The sequence below is a fragment of the Poecilia formosa genome, unplaced genomic scaffold (assembly GCF_000485575.1).
Source record: "Poecilia formosa unplaced genomic scaffold, Poecilia_formosa-5.1.2 Scaffold67, whole genome shotgun sequence".
NCBI lineage: Eukaryota > Metazoa > Chordata > Actinopteri > Cyprinodontiformes > Poeciliidae > Poecilia > Poecilia formosa.
The window spans coordinates 1333150-1352716 of NW_006800006.1; the positions used below are offsets into that span (position 1 = coordinate 1333150).

Sequence of the window (19567 nt, forward strand, 5' to 3'; positions counted from 1 at the left end):
AGGATAATTTTAAATATGGTAATAATACAATAAAATGCTGGAACTTTTGCAGGGAGGCTTATGTTTTGTTTAAATCTGGCCTTAAATACAATCACATCTAAATAATATTGTATTTTGATTAAGTTTCTGTTGTTTAAACATCCAAGTACGTCTTAAATGAGACAAAATTTTAATTTAACAACAAAGTGTTAGGAAAATGTGGCTGTACAAAGAATTGTCAGTTGGGGAATATGTAAGTAATTTTGTTAAAAAATTTTTATATAGGAGTGTTTCATATATTCCCAAAATGGCTGAAGTGATTAATCAGATTTATTTAATTGTGATTAATCAGTTGTTCTTAATAATTATTGTTATAATTATTGTACCCCAGCTAATTCTTAATAATTAACTGGGGTACAAACTCAAAAAACAGTTTTTGTTCTATTGACTTGATGCACCAAATCAACATATTTATTTTGCATTTAAGTCAAAATTCTTTGTAAGTATGGTTTACCCAAAACTCCTTAAATGGTACACGTTTAGCTTCACCTGCTTCAGATTTACAAAATAAATGCTGTTATTGTATTTTAAGCTCTTTAAAATTTAAAAAAGGAATTTAATTATTTGCTTCTTTAGGGCTTGTAATGCAAATAAACTAATTTATCTTAAGTGGTTAAATAAAAAATCTGTAGAATGTGCCACTTTTTTATCCGATTAATCAGTCAGCCAAATATCTAACAGATTAATAGATTACTAAAAAAAATGGTAAGTGCAACCCCAAAGCCCAACGAAAAAAATTTCCAAAAAAAAAAAAAAAATAAAACACTTTACCAGCTGGATTAATAAATTTATTCATATGTGTATCTTTCTTTACTGTGGAAGTGTCTTTTTCAACCATATTCCTGACTCGCTTGTCAAAATGTTTTGTGTTTTGCATGTTATGATGACTTGCTGCTATCATTCCATGTTTTTAATAGTTTTTTTTTTTTTGGTCTTTTGTAGAAATACAGAACACAATAAAACCTGACTGTGTTGGTGTCTCGACAGATTTCAGGTTCAGAAACCAAAAGAGAGCAACAATTCAACAGGTGTCAGTGATCACAGAGAAGGAGCAGATATCAGTGACTCCTGCTGTCGCTGTCTGGATGGAAGTCTGGTAACTAAAATATTCTTCTTTTACACAGTATTCTTCCTGTCTCATCCTGGGTTTGTAACAGATGTTAGATAGAAATGACACACGGTACAAAGAAACGTGGGTTTATTCATGATGACAGAGAGAAAAAAAGAGTTCATTTTTTCTGGTGAACAATATAATCAAATGCTGCCTTGTTTTTGTTTATATAATTTTCTGGAGTGCTGATTTTAATGGTGGGCTGTTTTTTGTCACACATGCTAAGTTTTAAGTTATTATTTGCCGAGGAGTTTCTTTGTTTTGTTTTATTATGTTTTAAACTGAGGCAGTGTCTGTATTCAAATATAATATTGTATAAAATATGTAGCTAGCTTGACTATGTGAAATTCAGCTGACAATAGTCTTCAGAAAACAATCTTTCTTTTAAGTCCTAATATTAGGAAAACAATGACAGTGGAAGGAAGCAGAGCCATGCTGAGTGAAATAAGTATTTACTCTGATCTGGCATAATCCATTCGAGATAAAAATCCATAAGCACAAAGCAGATAAATGGCAAAAAAAATCGCACTCGATTACATACCAGATGCATGAGGAAAACTACAAATATGAGTCAGAAATTTCACCTGTTGCACACAGTGCTTTCACTCTTTGACTTCCTGCTCTGTTTATACAAAAATAAAGGCAGAACAATAAAACAAAACAGAAAAAATAAAAATAAAAAAATTCCTGGAAGTTGAGGGCATTCGTGGGGAGGGTTTACGTAATGAGTGATGGGCCGTTTCGACCCGTCCTGTGGTGAAGCTGAGAAATCTTCAGAGCAATGGTCGCCAGGGGTGCCAGCATCACCTGTCCCAAACGAGAACCATGAGGTCAGAGACCGATGCCCCTGGACGTCACAAGACCCAGTGACTAATTTACAACAAACTATTTGGTTGCATCACAACTGGGCCCGTCACGATAACAAGTGTCACCGGACGATAAATTGTCCCAGAAGTTATTTTGCGATAAACGGTAATATTGTTGCTTGAATACTGTTTTTTAGAAATATAATGGTAATAACATATTTATGCAAGAACACATTTTCAAATATCAATAAACTTTAAATTGTAAAGAACATTCGACACCGGAACTGGAAGACATTTTAAATACATAATAAAGTACATTAAAGTTCATGGCTGCAAAATGGCAAAATGTGCAAAAGTTCTTTTTCTTTTTTGTTTTGTACTGCCCTGTGTATGTAAAGATGTAGCTGCTGCTAATCGTACTGTGATTGGAGTGAGCCGTTTCTGCCTCTTTACCTGCGTCTCTTCAAACAGGAGTTTCCTTTCGTGGCTGTCGATGTAGATCCTGACAGTGGCTCCCTCGGCGCCCGTCCCACCCAGTCTGTAGACGATCCTGGAGCCGTCAGAGAAGATGATCCGCAGTCCCTGCGGTGGAAACAGATAGCAGGTTTTGTTGCTTACATCAAGAGAAAAAGACACAATGACTACAAACTCGCATACCTGGTTCCGGGTTATGGTGCTGTCCAAGGGGTCGGTGTATTCGAAGTTGTCGGCTTTTTCCACCTGGTAGATTTTGTCCTCGACCGCGAATCTCTGCTTCACAAAGGACTTGTCGGAGATCAGAATCTCCAGGTCCTCCATCATGTCACACGCCGCATCTATGTCTACGTTCTCGTAGTCATATCTGGAGGACATAGATGAAGAAGAAGAGATTCAAATTTCATAGCGTATGTTACATGGACTCGCAAAGCAGTCGGTTATCAGTGGTTGACAGCTGATCACAGAAGAATCAAAAGACTTAAAATCAGCTCACGATAAGGCGTGCAGCTGCAAAGGATTAAATCTGAGCTTGTTTGGAAAAAACAGAAAGGAAGAGAAAAATCCTCAGGCAATGTAGTGGCTTTAATTCTCCACTAGGTGTCACTTATGTTCTCCATTCTTCTTCTGGGAACAACTTTCTACCCGGAAGGAGGTTTAATTGGACAATATTTATATTAAACGTATCGTGCTTTTGCTAATTCACCAGAGCAGGACAAAATATGAAAAAAAAAAAATTAAAAAAAAAGAAAAACACTGATGCATTTGACAGGACCATTATTGATACGTCCTGGTAGAGCTGCGTGAAAAGCATTAAAATACGTTTTTATGAATAAAATTCAATATGAAGAAATAATTTTTTTTTTTTTTTACAAAATCATCGGTGACAGACTGAACATTTCTTAGAAAACACCTCACCTTTTAATAAATTTACAAAAAAAACTCCAAAAAATAGCATAAAATGAATCATACTGTCAATAGAATATTGAGGAAAGAAACGTAATTAATACAATTTGGAACAAGGCGGTAACATAAAATGTGGAATAAGTGAAGCACTGTGAATACTTTTGGAATCAACTTTATCTGAAATATTATTTGGTAATTTGAACTTCTTAGGGTTATTGGAACTTTTAATTGCAAATCCACATGGTCCCGTTTTCCCAGGGTATAAATTTAAAACGTTTCTTTAGGTGTACACTTCAAAGACCTTTCTCTTAGCCACTCTTCAAAACTGCAAAAACAACAAAGCATCCAGATAAAGTAAAAGAGGCGTTCTGTTTTCCAAAAGGCCGGAAATGACTACGATTTTTTTTTCCACTTATGCCTGCCCAGATCTTTGGTCATTTCAATTATTTTCTTTAAAAAATTCTAGATCAAGTATTGGTGACAATGCGCCCGGTGCATAACTGAAGATCTATTCTGTTTATTTTTATTCGGTGTGCTCTGAGCAACGTCATATTTTATTATGTGTTTTACGTTATATTTAAAACAAATATAATGCTTAGTAGGGAGTTTGTTTTTTTTTAGTTTAATTTTACGTTTGACCAACTTAGTAAACCAATTGTTTTCTGCCAGTTTCAGTTTCTTTATTGTTTATTTTAAATTGGCTGCTACACTCCTAAGTTCATTGATTGAACACATCAGAGTTGCATTGTTTTTACATTATTGTGAGGTTATTGGTGTATCGAAGTGTTCTGCACTGGTTCATAAGTTTATTAAATAAATTTAGAATTCAGTACATTTATGTCTGTGTTTAAAAAAAGAAACATTTTAGGTCAATTCAACACTGTTTTTGTGTTATCAGTAGAGACTAAACCTCAGATATCGATATCAGTATCAGAAGTGGAAAACGGTACAGAAGCTGGAGACAAATCAACATGTCTGTTTATGCTACTGCAATAAAATATGGAGCCATTTTACAACTTTTTACACATCTTCACCATGGGCGCCATGAAACAGGAAGGATACCGCCTGCTGCATGTCCGCCACTCACCTTGTGAAGTAATTCCTTCCATATTTTAGCCAGTGATCCTTCAGAATATCCTCCACACTCTGCCGTCTGGTCGCGATGATGGACAGCCATGCCAGCACAGCCCAAAGCCCATCCTTCTCCCGAATGTGGTCCCCACCTGTATGTAGTTTTAGAGTTTCCACCTCACAAACACTACAGCCTCTTTAAATCTCACAGTAGAAGTTGTACCTGTTGCAAAGCTTTCCTCTCCGCACAAAGACAGCATGCCGGCGTCCATCAGGTTCCCAAAGAACCTCCAGCCGGTGGGAGTTTCATGCAGCTCTATTTTCGTTGCTTTGGCTACTCTGTGGACAGTTGGATGAGAAAGTATTCTTGGCCGCAAACAGGAAATGCTACTTAACCGATCTGAGCATCTTAAAAAGCAGAGGGTTAAGTCGATACTTGGCCAGAGTTTTACCTGTCCAACGCCGTGCTTGTGGGCATGCTGCGGGCAAAGCCTCTGACGCCCGTGTGCTGAAAGTACGGGATGCAGAAGATGTTGTCGGCTACCACAGCCACGGAGTCAGACGGAGTGACGAAGAAGCCGTGCTTACCCAGGATCATGCTGCGGTCCTGGAAAGAAATCACAGGCAGAGGTTCGAAATCAAGTTCAGATCATCTGAGCAAAATTGGACTTTAGCAATCGTCTAAAAGACGAGAGAGTTTTATTTCACTTTCTAGTATAAAATCTCAAAAAAATGTTTTAACACACCCCATCCCCGTCGAACGCTGCTCCAAAGTCATACTGTCCGTCTCTCATGCTGTCAACCAGGTCTGTGGCATACATAAGGTTCGGATCGGGCGGTTGACCTCCAAAGTCTTCCAACGGGACACAGTTAATGGCAGAGTTAGCTGGGCAGCCCAGCTCCTCACACAGTATTCTCTTCACATACAGTCCCAGCACTGGACAGCAGGTGGAGTTACAGCAAAGGGAGGTTTAAGACAGTTAGGATTTTAACCAGCAGAACCAGAAGTGATTTTTATTTTTCAGGAGCTTTAGTTCTTCAGAGTTAAAACTATTGCTCACCTCCATGCATGGCGTCCAGCCTTATGTTGATGTGATTCTCGCCAGACAGAAGTTCCTTCAAAGCCGCAAAGTCAAAGATGTTCCTCAGGAGGTTGGCGTAAGACTCCACAGGGTCAACTATCTCTACTGAACACAACAAATAGTAGAAACAAAATGACGCTACAAGTTAAAGGACAGTAAGACGACATCTAAAAGCTTATCTACAAGTCTGTATGCTAACTAATCTACCTTCTACTTTCTCTATTTGCAAGAAGTATTTGAAATTGTAAGCCTTTGGTTTAAATCCTCAGGAGTTGGTAACATTATAAGGGAGGCAACTGTTGTTCTCAAATGTTGTGAAACTCCAAATCTAACTTATATGAGGATTTCTTCCTTCAGTGTTTTATGTAGACCATGTTGCCTGTCGGACAGATACCTGCAACAGTTAACTGCTTGTTTGTCTCTATCAAATAAAATCCCAACAGAAATCATTGAGCTATGTGGTTATAAAGTTCAAGAGGTGCGAGTGCTTTTAGAGGACTCTGTAGCACGTAACAAAAAGAACAAAAACTACACACAATGCCATAAAACTTATGTGATAAACAGTTTTCTTAGGTTGTTTTCACACATGATATAGTGCGATATATTCGGTTCGATTGGGGACCAAAATTGCAACACTTAATACATTTTCAGCTGGTGTGGTTCACTTTCACACTCCACTGTGTCAAACGTTCCAGACTAATTGAAAAACGTATCAGTGATTCTTGGTGAGCCAAGAATCACTGAAAGAAACCACTCAAAACCGTCTGAAGAAAACACTGAGCACAACTGACTTCTTCAGAAAATGTAAACAGAAACGGAGTAGCATCAAATGGTAACGGTGGCAGGATTTCTCTTACATACACGTGTTTCCAACGCTTGTTCTGGTTGTATTTACCCATAATGCTCTGTGCTACAGTTTGCTTCCTACTTTTGGAGTGGCCTTTGGTCTGCTTGCATTCATATATGCATTCAAACCGCACCGGAGTTCACATCATCAAGCAGACGCCTACATTTTTAGACAGACCAGAGTTCGCTTTCTTGGTGTACATCAGAGTTTGGTTGCACGTTCACAGCTCCCCAAACGAACCAGACTTTCTGGTTTAAATGTATCTATTGGATTCTCTGGCTCTAACTCACATGTTCATGTTTCTCCTAAGCAAATCCTTGACCCTGCTGCTTTGGGACTGAAGGCATGTTAGTAACCCCCATCACCTGTGAAGGGTTTGAACTTGTTCTCCAGATCAAACGCCTGTTTGCCAAGCGTTTTCAGATCCACACGCAATCCGGGGCAAATGGCAAACTCCTCAATGGTTCTGCTGAGCTGGTAGATCTTGCTTGTGACCTCCTCCCTGGCTGGACCTGGAAGGAATGCAGAAGAATTTCTTTTTTTTAGCCAAATCAATATTCATAAGTACTGTGGTGTGTTCCCCTGGCTTAGTCACCAAAGGCATCTTTGTATTATCCAGAAGAAGCTTTTGAACTATCAGGTTTAGAGTCTGACACTACTTCTCTCACATTGCCATACCTCCACTTGCTGTGTTAAACTTTATGCCAAAGTCTCCGTTGGGTCCGCCCGGGTTGTGGCTGGCAGTGAGGATGATCCCACCAATGGCTTTGTATTTCCTGATCACACAAGACACCGCTGGCGTTGACATCATCCCATGGTGACCAATGATAAGGCGACCAATCTGTGGAAACGTCACACGGGACCGTTTGAGTTGGGGGGAGGAGATCGGTGCGGGCATGTCCCGTTTCCTTCCACATGTAAGTGGAACTAGGATTAACGCCGACATTAAGAGTAAGTTCCAGCACGGATGAGTGTATTTTAACCCTCTATAATAAATTGGCTGAGCTAAAAGAGCACAAGCCACTCAGATGTGATGTAATTTAAACCCAGAGACCATAGAGAGCTTTTTACTGATGCTGGCTGCGCGCCTGAAACCAGAACGGTTCGATATGTTTCTAGTGGAGCAGATCAGAGCCAGGAGCTGAAACTATTCTGCTGACTTAGATTTTTACTTTGGATGTGCAGAGCTTCACTTCACTTCTTCTGCCACTTTCTGCTATATGACTGCTGAGTTATGCTATATTGGCATTTGTTGGAATTGCTCATTAATCAAAGTGATTGACAGATTTTCATGTGAGGTCACAAAATGTGCTGCTCCTTACAGAAGAAAATTCAGCATCATCCATCATCTAATATGTTTAAATAAATGACTATTGCCATTTCAATAATAAAATAATAATTCAATAATTTTTTTGGGGGGGGGAGGGCAAAAGTTTACTCCTCCTCTTTTGTATCTAAAATGGCCCTAATACTTTCACATTTTGTAATAATTGGCACAAAATGTTATATGTGTGGCATAAATTATTGCAAATTGGATTTTATTACTTTTTCGATCATTATATATTGCAGCTTTAATTTTATTACATTTTGAAACCTGATTTTATTATTATTATTACTACTATTACTATTACTACATATTACGTGTTGTTCCAAGGTTAACTCAAACACTTAAAACAAAAATGTCCTTCAAGAAATAAGCAAAATATTAACTTCCTGCCCAAGCTAAAGGGGGAAAAAAGAATAAAATGCTACTTCAGTCACAAGTGGTCAAATAAAGTTCAAGTCAGTGTCAGTTAAAAACGAGCCACTGACTTTTTAAGAGATGAACATAGAGATAGAAGTAGCTAACGGAGCAAACACCTGCTGACTTTAGCAGAAGCATTTATGTGCTACTTGTGTAGCATATCATCGCTTCAGACTGTTCTGCTCCTCCGAAAGCTAACATTTGTCGGCTAATTAGCTGGTCTCCGTTAGCTAGCCAACTTTACTTTATATCTTTCCTAGGACTTGGCTGTCGTTCTTGTAAACGGCAGAAATGAGAATCAAATCTGTGAAACAGGGAAGGGAGAAGCAGCTTTGATTCAAAGTGCTAATTTCAGAATTGTCTCTGGAATTTTGTTGGAGATTTTAAGCCACTGAAAAAAGGTGGTTTTAAAACTCAAGGTTTTAAAACCACCAAATCCATACATCCCATCATAGCTTTTTATGTGGCCCTCTAGACTCCAGATGCCAAATTACATAAATTAATTTTTCCCAATTATGCTATCATGGAAACTCACACACAGTCATCAGATCCCTGTAATTTTTTCATGTTAATGCATAACTTTTAAGATTTTTCAAATTTTCTGCTAAAATGGTCAAAAACATTGGGTTTAAATGACTGCTAACCCACACCAGTAGGCGGCAGGGTTTTTTACTTGTACTACACTCCTGCCTCAACCTTACTAATGTCTCTTGTAGTCCGTGATGTAAACTGTGAGTAGCTAAAAGTCACATTTGGTGTTATATAATACATATAACCACAAACTTTGCAAAATTGCCTGGAAATTTTTTAGCTCCACAAAATAAGTGATTTTGATAGAAATCAGAAAAACAATCCCAAAATATTATAGGGACTGTTCAAAGTAAAAACATTATTTAATTTTAAGAAGTACTTATTTAATACAGAGAGCTGTTTTCTCTAGTTGAACAGTTTGTGTTTGCCCACATTGTGGCACAACCAACCAGAGCTTTGAGAACATTCATGATCTTGATACGGCCCCCAAATGAAAATGGGCTTGACAACATAAAATCTCAATAAAATGCATGTTGTAAAGTGACAAAATGCTAAAGATAAGAAAAAAAACAAAACAAAACAAAACAACAAAAAAAACTTTTGCAACACAGCCAAAATATTTCATGTGCTTCATACAATCAAGTGATGGGGCAGGTGACACTGACATGCCCCAGGTTCTGGGGCATGTCGAATAATAGTTTTTTGTAAACAAAGTCACCAGTATTTATGTGTGCAGCCAACCACTTTTTTAGTGTATGCACACACACACGCTCACGCGCTCGCACACACGCATTCACACAAACACACACCGACTGACCCCGTTGGCAGCTGCCATCTGAACGAGGACCCCGATAGCCGTTCTGTTGAAGAAACGTCCGTCTCCTCCCACCACCAGGGTTGCACCCTGACGGTCGGGCAGGTCTATGGAGGAGAAGATACTCTGGATGAAGTTGTGCAGATAGTTTTTCTTGGACTGAAACACATAAACCTTCTTCCTAAGGCCGCTGGCTCCTGGTCTCTGGTCAGGATAGGGGGCCGTGGGGAAGGTCAGGACCTGCAGAGGCCCGTTCTCCATCGCTTTAAAATGAGGATCCAACTTGAAGTTCCATGCAGAGAGAACACATTTCTTTTTTCCCCCCCTCCGTCAGCCGCAGTAATGAGCTCTGAGGAACAGAATGGACAGAGAAGAGCTCGACTCCTCCTATTATTTCGCTGGGTTACAGCAGGACTTCTGCAGCTCAAAATAACCTTTGCAAACTAATGTGTGTGCAGAGGCAGGGTGGTAACTGAAGACGCTCCTTCACACATGTGCAGGGAGATCACTGTCAGGGCTCCAGGCCCAGTCAGAGAGAACTATGTGTGTGTGTGTGTGTGTGTGTGTGTGTGTGTGTGTGTGTGTGTGTGTGTGCGTGCGTGCGTGCGTGCGTGCGTGCGTGTCAGAGTGGGGGGTTATTTATCAGCGTGTGAAAGGATGCAGCTGTGCTCCTGGTAATGATGTGCAAAAACAGGGATGGCATTTCTCATGTCATCCATCAGCAGCATGTGCACATGACTTACAGAAACCTAAAACACACAAGAACAACAACCAAAAAAAAATGAAAACGTATTTAGCACAATCACAGTAATTGGTAATGAGAGGCAGAACAACGCTGCCCTCTAGAGGCTGTTAAAAGCTCAACCATAACAGCACAAAGAGCTAAAGTAGAAATAGTCACCATAGCTGCTACACGTTGTTGGAACAAAGTAAATATAATCAGTGCAGGTTGTCAGCAGACGAAAATTATGTTCAACCAAGAGAAGTTCAACTTTAACTTACTTTTACTCAAGTACATGTAAAAAGTAGCCGTCCATGAAATGACTCAAGAGTAAAAAAGTATTTGGTAAAAAGGAGACTCGATTGTTAACTGATCAAAACTTCAATCATCTAATATTTAAAAATGACATGATCATGTGGAAGTGATGTGGAAATGTTGGTATTTTAAACACCAAATATGAAAATAATTCAAATAAATAGCATCAAATAAAATCAGGAAAGAAACATTTACAAATCAGTTTCTTTCTACTTAAAACTTATGAAATTTTACAAAAACCGCAGGTGTGTGACGAATGTTTGGTTGAAACAAACGTCATTCAGTGAAGTCACTCACAGTGAGCAGAGTGTCCAGAAAGTTTAATCAAGAAAGACTAGTGATACTTCATAGGTACAGCATTCTCAAGTAAACAAAAAAAGAGAATGGAGCTCCGACTTTTAAAAAAATTGAGTTAATTTGTCACATGTAATCAAAATAAACGTACTTTATTCACGTTTGTTTAACACGACAACCCAATAAACTTAATATATTTTCTTGGATGAATTTATTTTGATTACTTGTGACAAACGGGCCATTATTTGATTGTTTACAATGAGTGTAGCAACTACAGACAGCAGGTGATGGACCAGAGATGGACAGTGGCATCAGAGGGAGTTGACAGAGTCCAGAGGATGGATGGAGATCTGTGTGAAAGCGAAGGAGTGAGACACCTTTCGCCCCGACCTCCACTGTACGCCTCTCCTTCGCTCTGAGCGCCCATTGGCTCTCACGCGCGAGTACCTCTCATTAAGTCGCCTCTTAATGGCGACGCCATTAAGGTTGGCGTCGCCACAGGAGCTGAGCCACCATCCCCCTAAAAAATGAAGGAGGAGATGATGATGTGCTGACCAGACATTACGACCACTTACGAAACTCTGTCAGGTGGGAAATGTCTGCTTTACCTGATTGGGGGTGGGAACACCTGGATGCCCAGTGGCGGCCATTGTCTCTGTCCTTGGTGGAAAACACCACTCCCGTGTGGTTGCTCAAGGGGTTGGGCAGACTTCCAGACAGATATTCGAGTTGTATGGCATAGTCACTATCCGGGCCTTCGAGGTAAAATCTGTATTCGATAAAATGTCTGTTCTGCTTCCAGTCTTCCAGCTGGATGCGAAGGACAGAGTTCCCCTGCGAGGCAAGGGAGTACATCTTCTTGAGGCCCAGCCAAAACTCACCTGAGAGAGAAAGAGAGGCCAACAGGTTTACCATGGACAGGCAGAGGGACGGAAACAGAGGACCTAACACACACATTAAAATGAATTGTTTTTGTGACAACAGAAAACAGGAACTCCACAAATAATTATAAAAAGTATACCACAAATACTTTGACATTTAATCTGTACGAGTCAATGGAAAACAAATTTGTTAGAAAGAAAATACAAAAAATAATAAGAGTTACAACAACATGGTTGTAGAATTGCACACACTATTAAACTCATCCTTTGTTGATTTCATTTCAGCATTCTGTCTTCTTTGGTAAGAGTCTGTCAGTATCCTACAATATGCATGGAGTCACATTTCCAACATGCCCACATGATTTGTGCCAGTTTGGCTTAGCTGAAGATTATTTTAATATCAGGTCTGCAGAAAGGCAATACTAGAGCGATATTTATCTAAAGCTGCGGGTCTTTAAATGGCATTAAAAGTCAAGTAAGTAACCCAAAATGTCATGGCAGTGACTAAGTATTCCATCATTCCATGGTGCCCATCTCCAGCAGTGATTGGGCAAGAGGCTGGGTACACCACAAGGCAACATAGAGACACACAAGAAAAAACAACCATGCACACACACACCTAAGGACAACATAACCTAACAGTCATGTTTTTGGACCGTGGGAGGAAGACATTGCTGAAACAAAACAGTGCTACCAACTGAACCATCATGCACCACTTAATCTCGAAGAGTCACTCACATCGGCATACCAAATGCTTGAAGTGTTTAAAACGGCAGCAGACTTGGCCTTATTTTCTGATTAATTCAGGTTATAGTTATTATTTGTCCAGTTGGTGGCGCTCTAAGATGGTTACAAAAGATTAGTGAATGTGGCAAAAACTAACTCCATTCTGACAAGCACATTGTGAGTTTCACAGCCTTTATCCCAAAATGTATGCAATACATACATTTAGCAGAGACGTATCTTATGGCAACACAGACTTCATGTACGTCACGGGATCTGGCATTTGGTCAAGTGTGTTGTCTTTCTTCACATTTAAATAAACATAAAACATATTTTAAATGCAGCAGCATAACATAAAATTGAAGCGGTCAACTTACTGTATTAGATAAATCTCAGATTAACTTGTGGAATCAGATCATTCAAATTGTCTCTCACCTTGCAACTCTCCAAATCCATTTTCATACTTTTCCCATGGTTGATCAAAATTCATTGATCCGTCTCTCCTCTGCTGGATAACTGTCGCTCCACGACCTAAAGGCAAGAACGGTCAGGAACTGCATAGTAAAACAAATTACAACAGCCATCTTTTAGAATCAGCAAATATATGTAATGAAGAAACTCAAATCTTTTTGAAACCTTGAAAATATAATTTTGTTCTTTTTAACTATTAAACAGCTTTATCAAAGCTTTATAAGCTTAAACAGTTGAAAGTACCACATCTGTTGCTGATCCTTACAGTAAGGCTTGCATTAAGTCCTGATTTGGGGAGACAAGGAATCAACGTAAATTACCAATTAGTGTTTTATCCAACAACTTATGGATCCAAAAACAGTCTAAATGCTGCCGTGAATATGGCGTACCTCTGCTCATATCACAAAAGACCATGAAGGGCTCTGACCCGTTGGGTTTGATGGCGTAGGTCCCGTTTGCCCGTTCCCCTCTGTCAAACAACTCGCTGCAGTCTGATGGGAAATCTGTTGCAAAAAAAGCTACAGAAAAGAAAAAAAAAGGAAAATATAAACAAAAGCAAAGAGTGGTGGTGAACACTAAGAGGACACAGACAAAAAAATAATCAGAGTATTTTTTCCTTCCCCTGATTTTGCAGATGACATAGGAAAGAAGATGGAGTACTGATGATGTTAGGGTAGCATTAGCAACATTTACAAAAAGTAAATGCAGAATAAACAGAGTAGATAAATCAGTGAACAATATTAATATTTCTAGCATGCAGCCAAACTTGTAACAATGTCCTCTAAATCAAGAAGAGAAAAAAAATCATTTAATGCAATTCCTTTCTGCTGATTCACATGAAATGCTGGGAAAAAGCAAAGCTGCTCAAATTTAGCTCACTGTCGTCCGTCATAACAGAAATGCAACATAGTTAAAAAAGAAAATAAAAAAATCTTCAGTCAGGCTGAAACACAACAGCCACATTTTTCAGATCAGATATTTTCTTCTGTTTCTCTTTGAATCTGATTAATCCCAACATCAACAGCATTAAGGTTAAAATCAATGCTTCAAAGGCTGAACTTCATTTTTACCCCACAACCGACCAATCTGTAGGTCAGATTGATCAGCTCTACATCTGACAAGAACGTCGCCTAAAATGGAGTGTTTATGCTTTATACATACTACCTTGTGTAAAACCGTAACAACACAACGCTAAATGTTTCAGTAAAGACACTTTGAATCTAAAAATGTAACAATAGAAGCTTCTCTTATAATCAGGATCTAGTTATGGATCTAGGAGATGCAGTCCCTTGTTGTAAATCCATTTGCAGAAAACATCTTGGAGTCTCTGCCCGATTCTAAGCTCTGAAGTCGGGCATTAAATCTTTAAATCTTCTTCTGTTTACTATTCATCTCACTCATCGTCGTGCCGCTGCTGGTGTCTGAGGTCAGGAAGGGGGCGGCTGTTGGTAATTCAGACATGGAGATCTCTGACATCTTCTCAAAGGTTTCCTGGGCCGATGCGCCGGCTGCCAGCTGTGGACGTGAAGGCAGAAAAACATCTCAGTTTGCAGTCATAAGTGGCACATTCACTCATAGCGGCTCGAGAGCTCCTGTTCCGCGAAAAACATATTATGTACTTTAAAATATTAACTTAATTTACACAAGTTAATATGCTGAAATTGACGGGAGATTTGGAGCGTTTACTTTTTCCTCCAGCAGCTTGATCTTCATGGTCTGGTGGTCCAGATGCCTCCCTTGTTCCACCATGGCTGCCAGCAGGCTATTAATGCTCTGATCCTGGCGCTGCATCACTTCCTGTTCAACAAGTGAATTACATTTACGGTTATTAGATTCCTGTAAATATGAACTGCACGGAGAGGCAAAAGAAGAAAAAAAATGAGGGGGAAAAAGTGAACAGAACTTGTTAAAGTCGGTGTGCTGGAACCGCCGTGGATTCATTAGGCACCACTAAGCTGTGCTCACAATACTGACGGGTAACTTTTTAGCAAGATGGAGACTCTTGTTTTAGGCGACTCATTTTTTTTTATATTGATGTGAAAGTTCTGGTTCCACGGGCAAAATATTTAACTTACAACATGAGAAAAATGTATATTTTTATCAATGAAATAATCAACCAATGGAATCGGTACTTTTTTCAATCAAAATTAAGGAGTTATTGATTTAAAACAAGCCACTCCATCTTGCTAAAAAGTTCCTTGTAAATTAGTTTTGTGTTATTTAAAGTGTATCTAGATGTCTGCACTAGAAATTAGATCCAAAATACTTGTGTTTTTTTTGCAGTGCGCTTAAAAAACTACTGAAAACTGTTTCTATATTTTCTGTTATTAATCTAACAATCTAACGTGGGTGTTAAAATTGGACCAAAACCTAATCGAGTGAGTGCGTTTCTAGCTTTGGTGGGTTAATTTTTTGGCCCCTATTTAGCTCCATACTATAAAACTAAGCTAAATGCAGAATGAGAACTCAAGAGTTTGCTTGATAAGAAAAAGTTTCCTTTTGATTTTTTTTCATGAAACATTTAGAGACTTTATAGTTGATGTCCAAACCAGCTGGCATTTCAGAAACGTACGGGGAAAAAAATCAGAAACTTTCCCTGACCACAGGAAAGGTGGACATGACTCACCATGTCCACCTTTCCATAGATGGACATTCATTCTTGTTTAAAGAAAAACAAAAATGAATCCACAGCCGCATACCATTCAAATAAAAATATGGGTAATGCAATTTCTAAGTATGATTTTCAAATAAATTTCAGGTGAATGACTAGTTTCTACTAGTCATTTTTACCTAGATAAACTGGTTTTAGGTTTATTAATCCTATGAATTTAGTAAAAATGTTCTTCAAATGACTGGACTTGCATAGTTTTGAGTAATTTTATTTTAATTTCCGGGTGTGCGCCCCAGAAGGACTGCGTCACTCCACAGCTGCTTGTCTCTCATTAATGTTAATAGATGTTGGCAGGTATGATGTAGTCTTGATATTCTGTTTCATGCAGCTCTGAAAAAAACAATCAGTTCTCTGATTTTACTCGTTATAGGTACATGTTTGAGTAAAATGAACATTGTTGAACTACTGACAACATATCTCTGAAATTCCAAGCAAAAACTTAGTATTTATTTTTCAGAAAATGAGAAATGGTCAAAATAATAAAACAGATGCAGAGCTTTCAGACCTCAAATAATGTAAAGAAAACAAACAAACAAAAAAAAAGTTTATATTAATTTAAAAACAACAAAACTAATGTTTTAGCTCAAAGAGTTCAGACATCAGTATCTGGTGTTTTCAGTGGGGTTCAGTGTAGGGCTGTATGTAGTTGTTAACAGTTTTAATTGGACAAAACTATTTAATTTCATATGTGAATGTATGTAAATAAGCAGTGATGTTTAGAAAAATGCATCAACGAATAACTTCTCTCTTGGGCCGTGGCCCTGCTTGGGGCTAAGCACCCTTAAAGGTCACATCCTAGAATCGCCCCTGTCACTCACTCTGAGGCTGTCGATCTCCGCTACCTGCCTGACCGTCACCAGGTCCACAGACAGGCTGCTCAGCTGCTCCTCCATGACTTCCACTTTGTTCAGAAGTTGGCCTTTCTCCTGCAGGATGCTCTCCATCTTGACGCTGATCTTCTTGGACAGCTCCTTGATTTCCTCGTTGTGTGTGTTGAGCACGGCGGCGGTTTGCTTCAGCTCCTCCTCGCCCTCCTTGATCTCCCCGGCCAGCGCCGCCAGCCGGACGAAGGAGCGGTCGAAAATGTTCAGCTTCTGGAAGATTGTGTTGATCTGCCCCTTTGTCTTCTGCACGAACTCCCGCATGCTCTGGCCAAGCTGCAGCAGGCCGTTGGACAGGAGGTGCACGTCGTCCAGGGGAGCAAACGGTGAGCGGGTTTCAGGCAGAGCCTCCAGGTTCAGGACCGGAGGCTGGCTGCTATCACAGAGGACAGGCACAGAGGCCAGGACCAGGAGAAAGACGACAGGAACCGGCGTTGTTTTCATGTTTCCCCTCCCGGTGTTTGAGCTGTCAAGCTATCAGCTGGCTCCTCGGACAAAGAGCCACTGGGTGAAAATTCATAGCTTTATCCTCCCTCTGGGATCAAGTCAATGATTAATCCTGATCAATATTACGGCATTTAAAGTAGAACGACGACAACATCAAAAAAAAGTTAAAGAACGATGTGGTTTTGGTGTCATTTATGGAAGAAGCAGACAAGAAATTACACCTTTTCTCCACTAAATGTTTTTGAATTGAATCAACTTCAGGAAGAAGTCAATGTTTTAAACATTAAAGGGGCAGTATTATGTGTTTTCCAGCTAGTGTCATTATGTAGCACAATTAAGTCACTATGTTACCTTCAGGCTGCTATAAAAATCCTATGTATCAAATCAAATACAACTTAAAAGAAATTTGATTTCATAGTTGATGTCTCTGTCTCTTTAAGAAACTCCTGCTCTTTCTGAAATCTCCACCAATGTTTTCGAATACCGACCTTCAACGACTGATGAGCTCAGGTTTCTTCCTCCAAAGGTCTCTGTCATATCAAAACCCTTCAGAGGTGAAGAATCTGCGGCCTTGTTCACGAACAATTCATTTCAGAGTCTGTTACATGACAGGGCTGTTTCAGCGAGCCAACAAGCTTTCCGAACAGTTATAGTTACAGCTGATTTGTACTGGAGGACGATGCCAGCTGGGACAGACATCTGAGCGAACCGAAAAAAAGTCTTCAGATTCCTCCATCTGTTCTACGTTTCTGCAGTTCTTTTGCCAAAGGTCCCCACTGAGACCGCGCACCCCTTTGTCTCCAGTAAACATTTACAGTTGAAGAAGCTACTAGTAGAAAAACGGCCAGGTTTTTTTCTCCCCCCTCAACATGTCCAGAATAACCGAATAAGGCTTAGATTTTCTTCACTTCGCAATCTAAAGAAATGTTATGTTCTCACTAAAAGAAGAATCCTCCTCTCTCTGACAGCAGCGTTTCCCCGTCACCCAAAAATGCTCATTTAGAAGTGAAAATGATGCATTTTTTGATATATTTTACTTTCCTGCCCTGAAAATCTACATCTGCGCGTCAACAACCGACAGCACATTTCTCAAGTTGTGTTTTAATATTATTCCAGACTAGATTTATGCCCCACATCTAAATATGATTGAGCTGTAAATCTTTCTCTGAAACTAGATTTGAGAAGTTTTTTTTTTTTTCTTGCAGTTTGGCCAAACTAACAGCAGCATGTGGTCAGTCTGTCAGCAGTTTTTTTTTCTCCATTAAAGGTTTGTGTTTTTCTTTTCCTCCCTCTCCCTCTGATCAAACCGCAATCCCTCTCAGAGTCACTTGTCTGCTGGTAATGGAAAATGGAGGATCTTTTACTAATTCTTTTTCCATTCATGGCAGGGCAAATGACCCAAATTGCAGTTCTTTACTCAGCGTTTCATGAGTGTTGCTTTGTTTGTTTTTCTTTGGACTTAGACTGAATTATCCACAGAGAAGTTTGTGGGTTGAAATTGATGGGAAATGCAGTTCCTGTAGGACTGTCGGCCCCCGAGCAGAAGCACAGACACAGTAAAAGTAAATGGGAAGGAGAGATTTACAAGAAACAGACATAAAAAAAAAAGTGAAGAGACTCATTGGACCACATCAGGGTTCATTGGAGTCTGGGAACATCCATTTAGATGTGCTAGGACACTTAAATACAGAAATTAAACATAAGTGTCCTAAATTTTTCCTCAGAATTTGAACAAAACCAAGGTTTTGATCCCTGTAATTATTTATTACGAGTGGGAGAGAAGTGGGATAAAGATCAGAAGAGTTGTTGAATGTGCGTAACGTCGCAGCCTTTAAGTGAGTCTCCAACAGGAGCCGTCATGCCACTGAACATATAGCCACAAGTGCTTGGAGTGCCTTTAAAACAGTTGTCATACCACACAGTACAGAAACCTGAAACTATTATGCAAGAAGGGCCCCATGCGTCCACTCTGCACAGAAACACAAACAAGTTCTTTTGGCATGAGCTCCTCTCAGTCGGACACAGGCTCCGTGGTCAGACGAGTCCAACTTCACAGTTCTGATGCTGTTGTCAGTCTGGTAAGACGACTATGGCCGAACATTTCTAATCCAGTGGCAACATGTCTCCAAATATTTTTAGAGGATTGACTTCTTCCTCCCTGAGTGGCATTTGACCCCATGTAGGTACGGTGGACTCCTTCATGTTCACAGTTTTGTATTTGTGGATTTTCTGTGGAATGAAGCTCCAAGTTATTAATTGAAAGTTTGTGCAGTTTTTCAAAAAGTACATCTAAAATGTTAAAAAGAAAATACAGCTTAGGAAGCTGAAACACTTTGGCACAATGTTACTTGACATCCTATTGGCTGGCAAAGGAGTCGATCAAAAGTCGAGATTCATTGTCCTTTGTGCTGCTTGGCTGCAGCCCAAAGGCTGGAAATAAGTAATACTGCGGATGTTAGCGTCTGCGGTAGTTCCAACACAGTTTCCACTGTATAGTATGCATAGTGATGCATATTATGGAGGGGTGCACCGATAATTAACTGGCCCAGAGTTCCTTAATTCTGAATGAACAGCCCATACTTAGATGAGAAACCATCTTATCTACCTTCAGAAAGCCTGAAAATCAGTCATTATCCCTTTTTGTTCTCCCGCGGCAGAGGATCCACCGAACCCCTGAGCCCGACTCATCGAACCGGCGGAGCCTCTGCCGCGGAGGTAAAGACACACTTGTGTAAAGT

General features: G+C 39.6%; 2 protein-coding genes across 2 annotated transcripts; both read right to left on the reverse strand.

The window, feature by feature from the left end:
* Nucleotides 1-1318: 1318 nt before the first annotated feature.
* LOC103140008 (phosphoglucomutase-1-like) lies at nucleotides 1319-10588 on the reverse strand. Its single transcript, XM_007554919.2, has 11 exons — nucleotides 9429-10588; nucleotides 7015-7177; nucleotides 6702-6848; nucleotides 5469-5594; nucleotides 5154-5344; nucleotides 4860-5014; nucleotides 4631-4746; nucleotides 4424-4559; nucleotides 2614-2797; nucleotides 2410-2538; nucleotides 1319-1957 (listed from the first exon to the last, which is right to left on the reverse strand). The coding sequence occupies exons 1-11, from the start codon at nucleotides 9684-9686 to the stop codon at nucleotides 1868-1870; spliced, it is 1695 nt and encodes a 564-aa protein (XP_007554981.1). The 5' UTR covers nucleotides 9687-10588; the 3' UTR covers nucleotides 1319-1867.
* An 89-nt stretch (nucleotides 10589-10677) lies between these two features.
* Nucleotides 10678-17183, reverse strand: LOC103140010 (angiopoietin-related protein 3-like). Its single transcript, XM_007554920.2, has 7 exons — nucleotides 16320-17183; nucleotides 14517-14627; nucleotides 14228-14345; nucleotides 13220-13348; nucleotides 12795-12890; nucleotides 11364-11636; nucleotides 10678-11275 (listed from the first exon to the last, which is right to left on the reverse strand). Exons 1-7 carry the CDS (start codon nucleotides 16824-16826, stop codon nucleotides 11067-11069), a joined length of 1443 nt encoding a protein of 480 aa, XP_007554982.1. The 5' UTR covers nucleotides 16827-17183; the 3' UTR covers nucleotides 10678-11066.
* Nucleotides 17184-19567: the final 2384 nt, after the last annotated feature.

Excerpts from the sequence above, each read along its gene's own strand:
- LOC103140008 (XM_007554919.2), bottom strand. The coding sequence starts at position 9,686 with ATGGAGAACGGGCCTCTGCAGGTCCTGACCTTCCCCACGGCCCCCTAT. Across the intron at positions 5,595-6,701 it reads CAAGTTCAAACCCTTCACAG|TAGAGATAGTTGACCCTGTG; the intron begins GTGATGGGGGTT and ends TGTTGTGTTCAG. Across the intron at positions 5,345-5,468 it reads GCTGGACGCCATGCATGGAG|TGCTGGGACTGTATGTGAAG; the intron begins GTGAGCAATAGT and ends CCTGCTGTCCAG.
- LOC103140010 (XM_007554920.2), bottom strand. The coding sequence starts at position 16,826 with ATGAAAACAACGCCGGTTCCTGTCGTCTTTCTCCTGGTCCTGGCCTCT. Across the intron at positions 14,628-16,319 it reads CGGAGATCGACAGCCTCAGA|GAAGTGATGCAGCGCCAGGA; the intron begins GTGAGTGACAGG and ends CTTGTTGAACAG. Across the intron at positions 12,891-13,219 it reads CTTTTGTGATATGAGCAGAG|GTCGTGGAGCGACAGTTATC; the intron begins GTACGCCATATT and ends TCTTGCCTTTAG.